This window comes from Leptonotus elevatus, chromosome 18, assembly GCF_054856555.1.
Source record: "Leptonotus elevatus isolate MCC_2025b chromosome 18, RoL_Lele_1.0, whole genome shotgun sequence".
In the NCBI taxonomy this organism is placed as follows: Eukaryota; Metazoa; Chordata; class Actinopteri; order Syngnathiformes; family Syngnathidae; genus Leptonotus; species Leptonotus elevatus.
Window position 1 is genome coordinate 6,855,950 of NC_141256.1, and position 17,120 is coordinate 6,873,069.

General features: G+C 39.1%; 1 protein-coding gene across 10 annotated transcripts in view; it reads left to right on the forward strand.

Annotated features, from left to right (window-relative positions):
- The window catches only part of LOC147158397 (clathrin coat assembly protein AP180-like), a 26,658-nt gene continuing 9,538 nt past the window's right edge, over positions 1-17,120 (forward strand). For 4 of the 10 annotated variants that reach the window (XM_086060891.1, XM_086060889.1, XM_086060888.1 and 1 more), the window contains exons 1-15: positions 3-693; positions 5,320-5,462; positions 5,534-5,609; positions 7,140-7,242; positions 7,311-7,404; positions 7,502-7,613; positions 9,040-9,146; positions 9,341-9,382; positions 10,023-10,096; positions 11,511-11,523; positions 11,603-11,733; positions 11,984-12,057; positions 12,178-12,192; positions 13,543-13,734; positions 15,789-15,908. In XM_086060891.1, the coding sequence (XP_085917017.1) occupies positions 564-693; positions 5,320-5,462; positions 5,534-5,609; positions 7,140-7,242; positions 7,311-7,404; positions 7,502-7,613; positions 9,040-9,146; positions 9,341-9,382; positions 10,023-10,096; positions 11,511-11,523; positions 11,603-11,733; positions 11,984-12,057; positions 12,178-12,192; positions 13,543-13,734; positions 15,789-15,908 (1,426 nt within the window). In that variant the 5' untranslated portion in view covers positions 3-563. Of the gene's footprint in view, positions 694-5,319; positions 5,463-5,533; positions 5,610-7,139; positions 7,243-7,310; positions 7,405-7,501; positions 7,614-9,039; positions 9,147-9,340; positions 9,383-10,022; positions 10,097-11,510; positions 11,524-11,602; positions 11,734-11,983; positions 12,058-12,177; positions 12,193-13,542; positions 13,735-15,788; positions 15,909-17,120 lie in introns of all 10 variants that reach the window. The other 6 variants (XM_086060893.1, XM_086060894.1, XM_086060887.1 and 3 more) reach the window with 5 other exon arrangements.

The following is a 17,120-nucleotide window of genomic DNA, read 5'->3' on the forward strand; positions in this document are numbered from 1 at the left end:
CCGTGTCCAAGTACCCTCTGGCTGGGGGGAGGAGAGTGTCAGATGGGCCGTACTGATAGAGGAGAAGAAATAAAGAAAATAGCGTAAGGGAAGGAGAATAGGGATTTCCGTCGTGGTTTTTTTGCTCCTCCTCCTCCTCCTCCATTTTTTTTTTTTTGCGCACACGTTTTGCGCATTCGATGCCGCAGAAAAGCGCCGCACATTTTGGACGATTGCAAAGGAATAATCCGAACCGGATAACAGGCGCGCCTATGGGGCGTTGATTTAAATCCACAAAAGGGAGATTGCGCGTGCTGTTTGGAACGTTTCGATTGCAGGGCGAGTAAAGAGCGGCTTGTTACGTAATCGAGTGGCTTCCGAGCTGTCCACGGTGCTGAAAAGCGCACATCCGCGTTAGTTCAACCCCCACAAAAGCTCATTATATCCATCAAAAGCTCACTTTGATGCGACATTAATCATCCGGGGTGTGTTTTTCTACCTATACAGGGAGAAGGTCACAGGCCTAGCTGTTAGATCGATTTTTTTTTCTTCTCCCCTGAAGCATTCCAGAGAAGGGGGTCCAAATGTCGGGCCAGACACTTACGGACCGCATCGCTGCGGCCCAGTACCAGCTGACGGGTTCGGACATGGCCAGGGCCGTGTGCAAGGCCACCACGCACGAAGTGATGGCGCCCAAGAAGAAGCACCTGGAGTGTGAGTACGAATATTGCAAGCCCCGTTTAGTCTGGCAGGCCCTTTTGGTGCATGCGGGCGTGCTGTTAGTCGCCTCATGCAAGTGCAACCAGCACGGATGATTTAGTAAGCAAGTTGTATGGAGCAACACACACACATGCCATATCATTGTCATGGGGGATGCTTCAGTACTGCATGCAGTTAGCAGTTAGCATGTAGCATCTGCACATATCCAGAATCCATCCACAGTAGTTGACTGATTTACAGGTTTAATTTGTCCTAGATTGGAATTCAATTCACTCGTAGAAATCTATCTACGCTACATGCTTTTTATGATTAAATCAAATGGATAAAAAAAATGACAAGAGTGTATACTGTTCAGGTGTTTTTGATCTCAGTAATTAAGCCATTAAATATTAGTCTTCACAGAGAAATGAAAAAAAAAATTCGTCAGAGAAAGAATACTAGAACATCTGATGTTTCTTTGGGGTTAACCAGAGGCACGTTTAACCTGAGTTTGAATGTGATTGGTTAATTCTGAACACAGCCACATTTCCAGTTATAATTGAGAAATCAATTTATTTTCTTTGTTTTTACTTCCCTCCTCAAAATGCCCCCCCCCCCCAATTGAGTTAAACAGTTAAACATCATTGATGGAAAAACTCTATTATCACAAAAACATGCATTTGAACAGGGGTGTGTAGACTTTTTATGTCCACTATACAGTACTGTGCAGACATCTTGTGCAGTTCTCACATTCACAATTAGCACTACAAATGTACACATTTGGGGGAATTTGATAAATAGTTCAGAATCAGTTGAGAAAGTAAATAATGTAGAATAATTTTCATGGAAAAAATTGTTTAATTGGGCTAAAAATGTGAGTTTACCTTCAAAAATTGGCCTGGCAGCACATGGTAAAGGCGGGTGCTTTTTTGCTGTGATCTTTTACGGCCACTTGTGCTCTTGCGTCTTACATTGTGATCCGCTCCCCTTGTGAATAATTCACTCATCAGCCAATGACTGGTCCTGCATTATTTACACAGCAAAAGGCGACAATGCTAGACGGCGTTTCTTGCCTCATCTTCAAACTGAAGCGAAAATCAGCAGGCTCAGACTCCATCTTCATCTTCATCACGTAACATTGGTGGTTTATGCTCGCATTCGCCTCAAAAGCCCATTTACACACTCAACGACTCTTATGGGATCAATTAGCCATAGCTCAGTGCAAATTCTTGTTTAAGGCTGTGCTGTGTGGGTTTGTAGGCGAGGCTATGTTGGCCAGCGTGCTTCTTTTGCATACTGGCAGCAGGACGTTTCCAATAAAGATATTGCTGAAAGGCGCATTTTCCTCTTCCATATCACGAGAAATACATGAGTGAGATCAACTCAACAATTGCTTTTATCAGCCATCTGAGTCCACCCCTGAATACTATCGCAATTACAAAAAAACAATAATAGACATTTTTTTGAAAAATTCAGCTGTCAGAATGTGTGACCTTTGGTTTTAAAGGAGACAGGGTTTCAAAGTAAGGGTGAAAAGGAGGGTTAGAGTTCAAGATTTCTAGCAGTTGTTACAAAATTGAGTTGAAAAATTCAGGTCTAAGAATTCCCCCGAACAGAATTTGATCCGCAGCCCCGCATGTCCAAAGTCAGGGACACACTGAGCCATGCTGACACCTCTGATTCTTAACTAGTCAGAGTTTCGAAGGAGGGGTTGGCCTCTATGCAATGTCACAGTTTTTAACAGATGTTTCAAAATTTAGTTGAAAAATTCAGCTGTCAGAATGTGTGACTTGGGTTTTAAAGGAGTCAGGGTTTCAAAGGTGACACTTGCTTCCATGTAGTCACGATTTTTAACAGTTATTACAAAATAGAATTGAAAAATTCAGCTGTCAGAATGTGTGACTTAGGGTCTTAAAGAAGTCGGGGTTTCAAAGGAGATGTTGGCTTCCATGCAGTGTCAAGATTTGTAGCAGATGTTACAAAATTGTGTTGAAAAGTTCAGCTGTCAGAATGTGTGACTTTAGGTTTTAAATGAGTCAGGGTTTCAAAGTAACGTTTTGAAGGTGAGACTTGCTTCCATGTAGTCACAATTTTTAACATTTACTACAAAATTTAATTGAAAAATTCAGCTGTCAGAATGTGTGACTTAGGGTTTTTAAGAAGTCAGGGTTTCAAAGTAACGTTTCAAAGGCGAGACTTGCTTCCATGTAGTCACGATTTTTAACAGTTATTAAAAAAATTGAGTTAAAAAATTCAGCTGTCAGAATGTGTGGCCTCGGGTTTTAAAGGAGTCAGGGTTTCAAAGTAATGTTTCAAAGGTGATACTTGCTTCCATGTAGTCACAATTTTTAACATTTACTACAAAATTGAGTTGAAAAATTCAGCTGTCAGAATGTGTGGCCCCGTCGGGTTTTAAAGGTTTCAGGGTTTCAATAAGGGTTTGGCTTTGATGCAGGGTCACTATTTTTTATAGATGTTATAAAATTGATTTGAAGAAATTCAGCTGTCAGAATGTGTGACCTCGGGTTTTAAAGGAGCCAAAGTTAGATTTCAATGGAGGGTTGGGCTTCCATGCAGGGTCAAATTTTTTTTAACGGTTGTTACAAAATTCAGTTGAAAACATCTAAGATATAATACAATGTGGTATGTAACTGTGTCTTGTATTATTCAGAATCAATATTTATTTATACATCGCTACAGACATGTTTTGCTCGTCGAACTTGGCTGCATCGAGTTTTGCTCTGACCAATCAATTAGAGTACAGAAAATGCCGAAGTCATCAAGAGCCAGCGGTCTGGCCTCCAATGTAAAATCAAAAGCGGGTCTGAAAGAGGGAAGGAAGGAAGGATAAACATGAAGGAGAGAACAAAGGAAAAAGTGAAGGAAGTAAAATATGCCAGGAAAAACCTAGAAATGTAACTAAAGTAAAACATTATACCTCCGTTTGGCCCACCATGCTGTAATTCTTTCTCTATGCCTAATTAGGTGTCACGGCTGTCGTCAAACGGACACCAGAGGGCATTCATAGAGAACATGAAGGCTGCGCAAGGTCGGCCAGCTGACTCAACACCTGAGGCTGTGTGGCCATGTTAAAAATACACTATGTCAAAAAAAAAAAAAAATTGTGTATTGAAAGCAACACTGCAATGTGTGTGTTTAATTAAAGAATACTCGTCATATGTAAATTTGCGAGTAAGGTGAGGTTAAGATAATTATTTCAGTATTCATATATATATTTTTTTGTTTTGTGGTGTGCCGTGATGTTTTTCTCAAGGTTGATAAAGACTGCACTAGTGTTGAGCACACAATTTCCGCACTGTATCTTTAATGTCATAGTGAAGCCTCTTGCACTGACCGGTGTGATGCTATCTTGCTAATAAGAACTCTGTAGGATCACTTGTTGCCATGACGACACCCCCCCCCCCCCCACACACACACACAGTGATTGTAATGTCATTTTTAGAGACTATCTCTTGTATTGGCGTCTCAATGGCCATAGAAGTGGCCCGCCCAACAGGAGAGCTCACAGTTCATTCTTAGAACTGGTGGATTACCGTAAGAGTCTTTATATAGCTCAGCCAATCCTCATTAGCATGTTTATTATCTGTGTTTGTTTACTACAGGTGCGTTATCCTGACAACTTAATGCACTATAAATGATGATCATTTAAGGTTACTTTCTCTTTTATGAGCGACCAAGCAGTGCTTGTGTATAGTGTTGAATGAACACTTGTTATGATATTACATAAGCCGCCATCGCTTGCGCTTGAACAGTCTCCAGGCGCCAATTGTCAGCCATGTTGCACGTACAGTCGGTCAACAGCTACTACATGAAAACATACAGGCAGTGGCGTGCGGTCAAAAAAAAGAGGATCATGGATGTTGTTGAATGTAGATAGTAGAAGACAAATGCAGACTAGTGATTACAAATAATCTCTTTACAAGCCCCCCCCCCCCCCCCCAAGCCTCCCATCCACTGGAAACCCCCAGTGGGTCGAGAAGTACGGCCCGATTATCTAATCCGGTCCACCAAGAATTTATAAAATTGTAATATTTTTTTAGCTGTTAAAATGTTCATGTTAAAAATTTTAATGAATTTATGGTCAAACGAAATAATTGTTATATTTGCGGGGAACAAGGGGTCAAATCTGACAGCAAAATATTGAAATCTGCACACACAAAAATCTCCCTAAAAGGGGGGGGGGGGGTACGTATAAACTCATGAACAGAGCAGGCTGTAAGTGGACGACGGGCTCGTTGTCCTTTCGGGTTCTAGACCGTGCTGCTTGTCTGCAGTTGAGTGGGCGAGTCCATTTTAGGCGAGGCCAAGGCCTGCTCAGTGTAACGGCCTTCATCTGCGTCCATTAACGAAGCCGTCTGCCAATACGCGACGCTCGACTCTTCCCTGACGTCAATGTCGCAGCCTTCGAGACACTCATTACGCGCACGCGCGCGCGCACGCACGCACACCGGACACAACATTAGCTATATTTGCAAATTAATCAGATGTTTTAATGTCCAATTTGTCTTTAAAGTCAAAAGTCAGAGTTGTTCTGATTTCAGTGTAATTTCATATTGCAGCCATTTTTTATAATATGGGAGCCCTCAAATCCAAACACAGTAAATTCTCTTGCCTTCGCAGACCTGGTGTCGGCCACCAACACCACCAACGTGAACATCCCCCAAATGGCCGACACACTTTTCGAGCGGGCCACCAACGCCAGCTGGGTGGTGGTCTTCAAGGCCCTCGTCACCACCCACCACATGTGCGTGCACGGGAATGAGGTACGTACACTTTGGTGGCAAAGCTTTCACAACACTGTGCTTCTTTCTAAATGACTCTATTGCCCTTGCAGAGGTTCATCCAGTATTTGGCCTCCAGGACTTCGCTGTTCAACCTCAGCAACTTCATCGACAAAACTGGCTCTAATGGTACAAAGAAAAATGGGGAAACCCCATTGATTGTGGGGGATTTTGGACATTTTATGTTATTTTTTATTTTACTTTTTCTGACATTTTTGGCAATTTGGTGGACATTTTATGGTAATTCTGGGGATTTTCTTCTTTTGAATGTTTTCTTTTCTGCCTTTTTTATGCAATTCTCTGACATTTTTGGCAATTTCATGAACATATAATTCAAATTTTTTGCTTTTTTCTCTTCCTTTTTGGACATTTTGTGCAAATGTTTTGGACATTTTTAGGTATTTGAAAAAAAATTGACCTTTCATCTCTCTTTACCTGACAACTTAAAAAATTGACTTTTTGAATATTTAATTAATAATTTTTTATTTAATCATTAATTCATCTAAAGAACATTTTATCTAAAATAAATCAATAAATATGTAAAAAAAAGAGAGAGAGAGAGAGAGAGAGAAAGATAGAGAGAATCACAGGGAGCCACAAGAGAGGGACTAAAGAGCCAAATGTGGCTCCAGATCCACATGTTTCAGACCCCTGAGATAGACAATGTAATGTGAAACTGGTGCATAAAACAACAGCTGTATAAAATATATTTTTTCCCTGATAATTAATGTAGTTATAAATGGAAGTAAAATGAATGAAAATAGTGGTTAGAATTTGTTTCCTAATGGATGAAGTTAGCCTGAATGTGACACTGGCATCTTCTTGAGGGAGGGGGAGAGGGCAAGAGAGAGAGAGAGGCGGGGGAGGGAGGGGGAGAGAGAGATAGTTGTCAGGTGTTTTTTTTTTCCCACACCAACAAAACGCTTTATAGCGGCCACACCGGCCCGAAGCCCCATTTATACCGGCTATACGGGCTATTAAGTTTGACTTAAAAATAGAGCTGTCAAACGATATTTTTTTATCAGATTAATCACATTTTAGAATTTTGATTAATCACGATTAATCGCTTAATAAAAAAGGTTTTATTATCAAAAAAAATTAATCCCGCCAAATTTGAAGAGCACCGGTTACGTGTTAATTCTTATGACATTTAATGTTACGAGGACGTCTTCCACATTTTTTGATTCACTGCACAACGCTCATCCTCCTATTTTTCTAATCAGTTAATTACTTGCATAATTTAAAATGGGGAAAAATGACCCCAAATAGTTTGACATGAACAAATATTCTAAACGTGATACGCAATCATTTATTAAATGCTTTACTTTAATGCATGTAATTATGTTTATTGGTCAAACACAACCTGTGCTACCTTAAACGTAGCCAAAGGATCTATGGTAAAAATTTATTGTGCGATTAATCTGCTTTAATTCATTAATTAATGCGCACATTTTTGGGTGATTAATTAATCAGTTAACACTTTAACTTTGACAGCACTAATTAAAAACAAAACGAAAAAAATCTCTTTTAGATTCCATCATCCATCCCACACTCGTGGCCACCAACATGGCGCTCTAAAGCAGCTCCTTCAGTCTTCAATCATGTCAAGCGTATTTAGAAACACATCTCTGAATTCTCTGCTTTCGCTCTCTTTCGAAGGCTACGACATGTCTACGTTCATCAGACGGTACGGCCGCTACCTGAACGAGAAAGCCTTCGCCTACCGCCAGATGGCTTTCGACTTCACCCGAGTCAAGAAAGGGTACGTCGCTGACCGGCCCATGCGCTTGTCACGATGCGCTCGCTTGATTGAAAATGTTTGTGAACCAGGGCCGAGGGCGTGATGAGGACCATGACCACAGAGAAGCTCTTGAAGGGCATGCCAGTCCTGCAGACTCAGATCGACACGCTTCTGGAGTTTGACGTGAGTCGCCGCCACTTGCCGTCTTTCTCATGTTTGGCGGCCTTTGTAAATATTTTTTTTCACATGGAACTCAAACGTCTTACCTGGTTGCTGGCAGGTTCATCCCAAGGAGCTCAACAACGGCATCATCAACGCCGCTTTCTTGCTGCTCTTCAAGGACTTGGTCAAGCTCTTTGCATCCTACAATGATGGCATCATCAACATGTTAGGTCAGTTTGGAAGCACGCACAGTAAAGCCTCCACAAAGCAGATCTGGGCAAAACTGGATTTTTGACATCAGGTTCAAGGTCACGTTATTCACTGATGAGATAGGTTAAAAAAAAACTCCAATTCGAATCGCTACTGCCACTTGTTGACGAAAAATGAAACTGCACGCACCCTTCTTGACATATACAATGCGCGCATGACTTCACATCCGCAGACAGAGGGCGGCAAATTTGAACCCGAATCCAGTCTGAGCCAGAGGCTTGCAGGAGTAACCATTGTGAACAGCTAAAGTGTTAATCTGCTAATTAGAAGATTGTTTGGATCAAAAATGGTCAAATAAAAAGGCTATTGTAAAGATATTTTTGGCCAAATTGTTACAGAGATCAGCAAAAAAGAATACGAAACACAAAATTAAGTTTGTAATGTGTATGCAGTAAATGGTTTAGCTCCCTAACATATTTTTGTTGTTTACCAAAAGCGATTGTAAAAGTTAGTTTCAATAATAAAGTAGTTTATTTGATTCTTATTTGACATTAATTTAACTATAAATAATTAAAACAGTTTAATAAAATGAATAAATGTTGATATACACATTTAACATATATCAATTATTATTTCGCTATTTTTTTTATAATTTTACTATTTACAATAAATCATCAATCATAGAAATTCATTTAAATACAATTACAATTAAATAATTCACTCTCATTTTTTAGTTGTCTTATTTATAATAAATTAAATAATTTCATAAAGGTGAATATAAAGCAGTATATAAAAAGCAGTCCATTTACCATAAATGTGTATGCATAAAATTATTTCATAAATCAAATAAAAATAATTTATTAATGGGTGAATGGACAATAAATCAATTAAAATGTTCATTTAAAATGTAACAATTACATAATTCATTCACATTTTTAGTTGTCTTGTTTATAATAAATTAATAAATAATTTAATAAAATAAATACATGTTAAATGTATATTTATAAATTTAAAACTAAACTAAAATATATTTGATAATTTAACTCAATTGTAGAAGTTCATTTAAATACAATAATAAAATAATTATTTATCATGTATTATAACTATTATTTAGTTATTTAAATAATGTTTCAGTATTTGTTAAAATGAATGTGAAATGCATGTCGAATTGTATACATTTATTTTATTATTTATTGCTAAATTGATTAGAAAAAAAACTGAAACAAACACTACAACATCAGACATTGTATGTACAGTGTAAAAAAAAAAAGGTGAACTTGTGTATTGATATCCACTATGTTGTACGATAGCAACTCTCCGACATCAGAACTTTATTTTTGGATGTCTAACATTTGTTATACTTATACTTGTAATACAGCATTAAAGAATGCCCAAAAATGTATTCTGTGAAAATTGAGACTGTTCGTATGTTCTTTTTTTATGCAGAGAAATATTTCAAGATGAAGAAGAGCGACTGTAAGGAAGCGTTGGAGATCTACAAGAGGTTCCTGACTCGGGTGACAAAGATCGGGGAGTTCATGAAGCTGGCGGAGGTATTTGCTAAAAAGTCATAGGCGCAAATGAAATGCATCTTCATAGGCACTCTTAACAATGGCTATTTGAACACAAAAGGTGCAGCAATGCATATACACAGACAATTTCTAACAATACTCGCAGGCATATATTCTTTATCCTCTGCGACGGAATGAGCAAATGTTTCCCAACACAACTTTATTTCTCTCTTCAGACCGTCGGAGTTGAAAAAAATGACATCCCCGACATCAACTACGTAAGTCACCGCGAACCACATACAAGTACACACACACGCCATGTTTCAACCGCCACCATCAACCACCCCCCCCCCCCACCCAGTGTCTCCACCCCGGTGTGGTGGTGGACCTGGCAGACTCGGAGGACGATGACTGTCTGTTTAAACCTCTGGAGGAGGAGCCGGTAACCATAGCAACAGCCGGGTGCCTGCTTGCAGGATGGTGTGCCGGCATGCTGAGCCTAATCCCGTTTGACATACGAGCCAGACACACACTTTTGATTGTGTGTGTGTGTGTGTGCGTGTAGTCTTCAATATTAGAATATATAATATATATAATATTTCTTCTTTCGTAGCGCTTCTTATGGTTTCCAGTAGTGTGTGTGGATAAAGGCCTTTAGAATCAGTAGTGCTGACTCATGTAACCAATCAGATTTCAAGTTTGCCCACACAGGGCCAGAGGACTGACCCACGATGATGTCAGCATATTTCTGTTTTCTGATTGGTTGATCGGAGCAAAATTTGTTAGAATCAATTGGGACAAGTAAAACACATTGATGCATGAAATAATCAGCAGCACAAGTCCCGTCTGAAGGCCCAGGTACCAAATGCACAAAATGTTTATTTATTTGTGTTGGTGATTGTCGTTATTGTGTGTCAGGCCCCCAGCAGTATTCTGGAGTCTCTGGAAACGCACATGAATGGCCTGGAGGACGTAAAGGGCGGCAAGAAGGGGTACGTGTATACAAAAATAGGATCATATGAATCAATTGGTTCAAGGAAGGAAAGAGGAAAAGAAGGGAGGGAGGAAGGATGGATGGATGGAGGAAGGATGGATGGATGGATAAAGAAAGAAAGGAAGGAGGTAGGTAGGTAGGTGGAAGGTAGGAAGAAAAAAGAAAGCAAGAAAAAGAAGAAAGAAAGAAAGAGAGAAAGAAAGAAAAAGAAAAAAGTGGTAGGTAGGAAGGAAGGATGGATAAAGAAAGAAAGAAAGAGAGAAAGAAAAATGAAAGAAAAATGAAAGAAAAATGAAAGAAAAATTAAGGAAAATTAAAAATTAAAGAAAGAAAGTAGGTGGATTGTAGGAAGAAAGAAAGAAAGAAAGAAAAAACAAAGAAAAAAAAGAAAAAAGAAAGAAAAAAAAGAAAAAAGAAAGAAAAAAGAAAGAAAAAAGAAAGAAAAAAGAAAGAAAAATAAAAGAAATGCAGAAAAAATAAAAATAAAAGAAAGAACGAAAGAAAGAAAGAAATACTTCTTTACCATGCTGAAACATTCAGACAGGAAGTGGCCGTCTTTCAACAAACCAATGAGGATTGAGCTTACGCCTGGTGGTGTCTTTTTTTATCATTTCCTTTAACCCTTCCTCTCTTTTATCCCCCTTTTCGTTCATTTGGGACCACCAGTGAAGGGTGAGCATAAACTGCGTGTTGGCTTTGGGGCCCACCAACCTCTTTTTTTTTTTTCTTCTTAATAAATCCCAACCTGCCAGGTAAACAGGTAAACTATTCCCATGGGAAGCAAATTATCCCCTGGGAATAGTTGAGCATCCCTGAGGTCATCTAACAAGTGTGGGTGTGTGTGTGCGTGTGTGTGTGTGTGTGTGAATACATGTGTGAAGTCTACAAGACGCACATGCTATAAGAAAGTGCGTCGAATCATGCAGGCCTCTGCAAGATGAACCATAATGCAATGTGGGCCCAAAAGAATTTAATTGATCAAAATGTGTACAGAGATATTCGTCATAATAGTGTATTTGATTTACACGTGTATTTTAAAAAATAAAATAACCCAGCAATTTGTGGCTAAATATGATTAAGATAGGTTGAATAATAGAAATATTTGTTAGAATGAATGTGAATTGTGAATAAATGTTTGTATAATCAATAATATATGTATATATAAGGTTCTATTAAATTCTTATGGGACCAGGCTGCATAATATGAAGAGGTTTATTCCCAGGTTTGCAGTTTTAGCGCAAAAAATGAATGATTGACATTTGTCTGTGTTGCTTTTGGGATGAACCCTTCATATGATCACATGATGCACTTTTTGTAATTTAGTTTGAAATTCAAGCATTTGTCCCATTTCTTCTTTTCCCATTCAATGGCATTTTCCACACTAACAATGACTTTTCATTCTATTCTTTTAGGTCTCCGACTAAGGTAAGCTGCACATTTGTCATGATTTCCACGTTTGCTTTGTGCTTGTGTGGGACCGCAAATGTGCTTGTGCACTGCACAGGGTTCTCCCACAAACAACGCGTCTCCGACTTCCACTCCGGCCAAATCCTCAAACGCCGTCCCTACGCTGCAGCCTCCGCCTGGAGAAAACGCCGCCGCCGCTGCTCCGGCAGCACCCGAGCCAGCGGAAGAGTACGTACCAGCGTTATCACGTTTTTTGCGTTGTTTACTTTGGGGGAAATGTTTCAGCTATCATTTCTGAACAAAAGTCCTCGAGCTTCATGCTAACATATAAGGCAAAATGCCATAGACTGGCTAATGGAAATTAGCATGGATGTTACAGTAATTCTAAAGCTAGTAGTAAACCGAGTAGAAACAAACGGAGCATATAACAAAACTCACAGGCATGCCCCAATGCTGAGCTATGTCCTCTTTGATCTAGTTCCTTGTTGGACCTGGATCCTCTGTCCTCCTCTGGCCCCCCAGCAGCATCCGCCGGCACCACATCCTGGGGAGGTAAGACCCCAAATCCACGAGTTTAAGGAAGGAGCAAACATATATAAACGATATAAGATTGAATTTATGGGATGGCAGATAATCAACTACCTAATAAATGATGACTTGTTGTTTTTGCAGATCTTCTCGGATCAGGTGAGTGTTTTTCTCTTGGTTTTGAGTGTCGTGCTTACGTGTTTTTTAAGTCCGGTGTTGAGCCATCGGGGCCTTAGTATAGTAATTTTAAAGGATTTCTCTTGGCTTCTAGTAGTTGGATTTTTTTTTTTGTCCAATCAGATTTCAGCCTCTCTGCCCGTCTGGCTGATATAAGTTAAACTAATAGAATTAGGAATGTTTTTTTTGTGTTATTTTGTTTTTAACTACTCTGATTTCAAATTTGTCCTCACCTCAGCCCTCTGACTGGTTGGTCATAACAAAAATGATTAAAGACAACTTCCAGCAGCTAGCAATGGCTGTCGCGATAATTGGGAATAATCTGTATTTCTGGAGGAGATTTTGATGTATTTTATTTAGAGGTGTCAAAATGAGTGCGTTCATTTTGAGTTAATTTAAAGTTCCTTCAACGGCACACATTTTTGTAACGTGCTAATAATGACCGCCCCTTACTTGGAAAGCCTGCACTGAGGGAATTCCAGTCGCAGACACGTCAAAATGTAGCAGTATTAAATTAAATAATAATGCATATATTTTTGGAGACTGGGGTCAAGCTATATTTTAGAATTTAAAAAATGTGCAGAATTTTACTAGTTACTTTAAAGATTAGATAGCTCTTAATATGAAAAGAAAAATGCACCGAGCTGTCACCAATGTCTTACAAATGCAATTATGCCATCTAGTGGCAGAAAAATGACCAACACAAATCAATATCACACTTTTTACAGTACATCTGACTAAAAGATGCAGCCATATTTCTATTAGTTTAACATTTTTTCTACTTTTATGTTAACAAGAGTATATAAAAATATTTGATTGTACATTTTATTGTGCACTTAGAACAGCTATAAAATTTGACTCATAATAGCATTGGTTTCTACCTATTGTAATGTGATCGTGGTGGTACTAAGAGGTGGATTAAACAGGGTAAGTCTCAAGTGTAGGTTCAGGAAGAAAAAGCACCTCCTACCACTGTTCAAGTCTAAATGTTCAGACAGTGTTTTAGTGTTTTCTGGATTCTGTTCAATTCTCGATGTGTCTCACTGACCTCCTTGTTTGTCTCCTCTAGTCTAAGATCTCTTTTAGTCTCAGTGGTCTTGTTTTTGTCTCTTTTTCTTCCCTCTCCCTCCACATCCTCCATTGTCTGAATTTGGTTGACAACAACGGGGGCAATTTGATTTTCTGTTGAAATTTGTTGACTGCAATTTTGCTTTGTTTAAATGGGCTTTATTTGAATTTTCAACCCGCTCAACATGGGTTGGGTTTACTTTATTTGGGGTCTACTCTGCAAACCCCCGCGCCCCCCGCACAACCCCCTCACCCTTTCCTCAGAAATGGGCGATTCCTTGCTAGCCGAGCCCACCTTGGCAGCGGAGGCCGCCGCCCCCTCCCCTGCCGCCGCCGCCACCGCCGCCTCCACCACGCCCGCCCCTACGGCACCAGAAGCTGGAGTCGCTCTAGCTCCTCCCACTAGCACAGCGGCCGCCACCTCCCCTGGCGCCACCAATATGGATCTGTTAGGAGGTTAGTGGGCTTCCAGGGAGTTGGGGTCGCGACCTCACATCCTCTCTGAGAAGCTCAACCCCCCTCAAGAACCCGTCTGATGGTGTGATGCCACACTTAGCTGCATGCATATACAGTCTGTGGACTGACATATTTAAATTACAGCCCGGTTTAGAGTGTCAAATTATCATCCTTCAAACTTTAAAAATAACCAATATTGGGATATAAAAAATAAACCCTATGTAGGGTTATTAAAAACCAAACAAAAAACAAAACTATATTGAATAAAAATAATACATATTGTTTTTTGTTTTTTTAAATTAACCATTATTGGGTTAATAAAAATAACACAATTGGGTTATTTAAAAAACAATATTGGGTTATTTAAAAAAAAAACTGTACTGGGTTATTTATAACCCACTAACTTAAAATGGGTTAAAAAACAAAACAATAAATATATTGGGTTAAAAATAACCCATAATGGATTATTTTTAAAATCTATGTTTTTTTGTGTTTTTTTTAACAACCTATATGTTGTTTTTTGTAATTAACCTTTATTGGCTTAATAAAAATAACCCAATTGGGTTATTAATAAACCCCTATATTGGGTTATTTAAAAAAACAACAACCCTGTTCTGGTTTATTTTTAAGCCACTAATCAAAAATGGGTAAAAAAAAAACAACAACTAACAATTAACTGGGTTATATATATAATTTTAATATATATTATATTATTTTTTAAATCATCCATCCATGCCATTACCCTAATATGGATTATAGTATAGTGGGCTATTATTAACCCATATCTTAACTGCTCCATTTTGATTGTCTGTACGTTAAATTGTGGCTCGCGTTAAAAAAAAAAAGAAAGACGAAAAGGAGTGACCTGTGGCTTGAGAAAATTGTAAAGTGGGACATTTGTAAGTCAAAGTACCACTGTACCTCTTAAACTAGCCAAAACGACTGTATTACTCCTTAACTACTGCCAAGCTTTTTTGCGATTAAGTAACAAAAATTCACAGGTTGTAATTTAAAATGTAGCCACAGAAAATTTGCTGATTCAGTGGAACTACTCAAGTTGGACATGGTCTGTCTTGGGATGTTGGTTTTTCCACCGTTGCTAGGCAGAATTAATAATAAAAAAATAAAATCAATGGGGAAAAAGTTACTTACAATTGCACCATTTTCATTCGGCATCAAAAAAAAAATCCAGACATTCAATCTTCAGGTGATATAATGCTGCACGGCTCCCGCAAAGTGACACTGAAGCTATTTTCAACACTTTAAATCGCTTAATAATGTGTAAAAATAACAAACGTTATAACAGACTAAGAGTATCGATTTGTGAGAAATAGGAAATTGACCATATTTGGACTTTGTTTTCCACCCGACAGCGACGATACACTTAAACTTTAAAATGATATGATTAATCCTACTGAGCTGGAGCATTAATCACTTTTGTGTTACTGAAATCTCATTGAGTCTCAAGTGACGCCTGTTGCATGGTGGCTGGATGGCGGTCCGAGCCGCTTTCGAGGCCTGTTGTTCAACTTGGGCAGGTTCCACTCTATTTCCAAATGCATCAAGCAAAGCAACGAACCCATGGCAACGCATTGATGTGCAAACTGGCCGACACGATCAGCTTCTTCTTACGGGAAGCCATTTGAGTGTTTATTCTGTACGCTTCATATCGAGCTTAAGGCCCTCCACTGCTTTATGCTATTGGTTTATGGACCTTAAAAGCTGGATATCGAGGATATGAAATAAACGCTTAAACTGCTTTTTATCGACATTTTAGTTTGATAGACATGCTTTTCGCTACGTCCAAGAAAAGCCTGTCCGTCTATCAAACTCTTGTCCCGTGGCATCACCGCATACGGAGCGATTACTCTCCGTGTCGTAACGTTAGAATGCCTCCTCGTCTGTGCTCCCATTCGTCTGTCCCACCTTTGTCCACACGTTGCGCTGTCTTTCCTTTCTGTCTTCCGCGTGTCATTTTCTCTTTCCGTTTTCTCACTCCCTTCTCTGGGCCACGTCTTCTCGTCCACCGCGGGTTTTGTGCGGGGAAACCTCAGATGCCTTCGCCACACCCGCCGCCGCCGCCGCCGGTGCCACTGAGGCCTCTGCCGCGGCAGCTGAGGGCGGAGCCGCCGCAACGCCTGTCGTCACAGTTGCCGGAGCTGCAAGCGGAGCTGGTGGGTGACTCATTGTTATAATTACGACTGACCGATATGGATTTTTGGAGGCTATTGAGATATTTGGCGGAATGAAGGTTCGAATCTTGGCTCCAGCTTTTTTTCTTTCTTTTTTTTATGCATAGTGATCCTCTTCCAACCTGTTTCCAAACATACCCTTGTCCTTAATGTGTTGGTAAGACGAAGAAAGAAGGACCCGTCTGTGCTTCTCTTGTTGCCACGGAGACGGAAGACAATACACTTCTCACTTTTGTTTATCATTCGGTTTCACACGTCCGTGCGACAAAAGGATGTGGGCAGGTTTTTCAGGTGTGAAGGTAATGGCGTCCCGTTAAGTGGGGTTTGCAAAACAGATGCCTCCTTTGACTGCTAGGCCACAACTGACAACATGGAGCGTGTGGCGGCTTCTCAGCTGCATTCAAGTAAAGTGGTCAAGTTGAGCGTAAGCCACAAAAAAATGAGATATGTTGCCAATAACGCCATTTACAGATCAGTTTTTTACAGATGGTATTTATAGCTACTGACAAAATCTAGCTATAGATGCAACAAGATGGCGGCAAAGCATTGCTTTCATTTTAGACAGGGCTTTGTCCTGCCTCACCAGCAGCTGAGCCCCTATGGAGGAGCAAAACTGCCAAAATTAAAAATAAGTAAATGATTAGATAAATATAAAAAGACAAGTGAAAATAAAAACAGAAATAAAAATATAATAAATTTTTTTTTAATACACAATATATATAAAAATAATAGTAAAAAAAGTAGATTAAAAAAATAAATATAAAAACAAATGTCGAAATAAATACATAGAATTAAACATCAATTAATAAATAAAAATGCTCAGCTCTCACACTTATTTCATGCTTCAGACACGGTCAGGTCGGTCCTAAGCGTGTCTTGGGTTGGGCTCCACCGTTTCGACATTTATTTTTGTATTTAGTTTTACTTTTGCTTATTTATTTATGGAAAACAATAATATATATATATTTGATTTTATATTTATTTTTTATTCAATTTTTATATCTGTTTTATTTTCACTTTTGTTCATTTATTTATTTTTGATTTTGGCACTTTTAGTCCTCCATAATCCCCAGTCTAACAGTTTTTCCAACTTTCCAGTTTTCTTGAATGCAGCATTTCTCATTCTCTCATCTCAGCTTTCATTACGACGACAACAAACATCTATTTTGTGTTTGTTTCTTTTAATGTCTAACA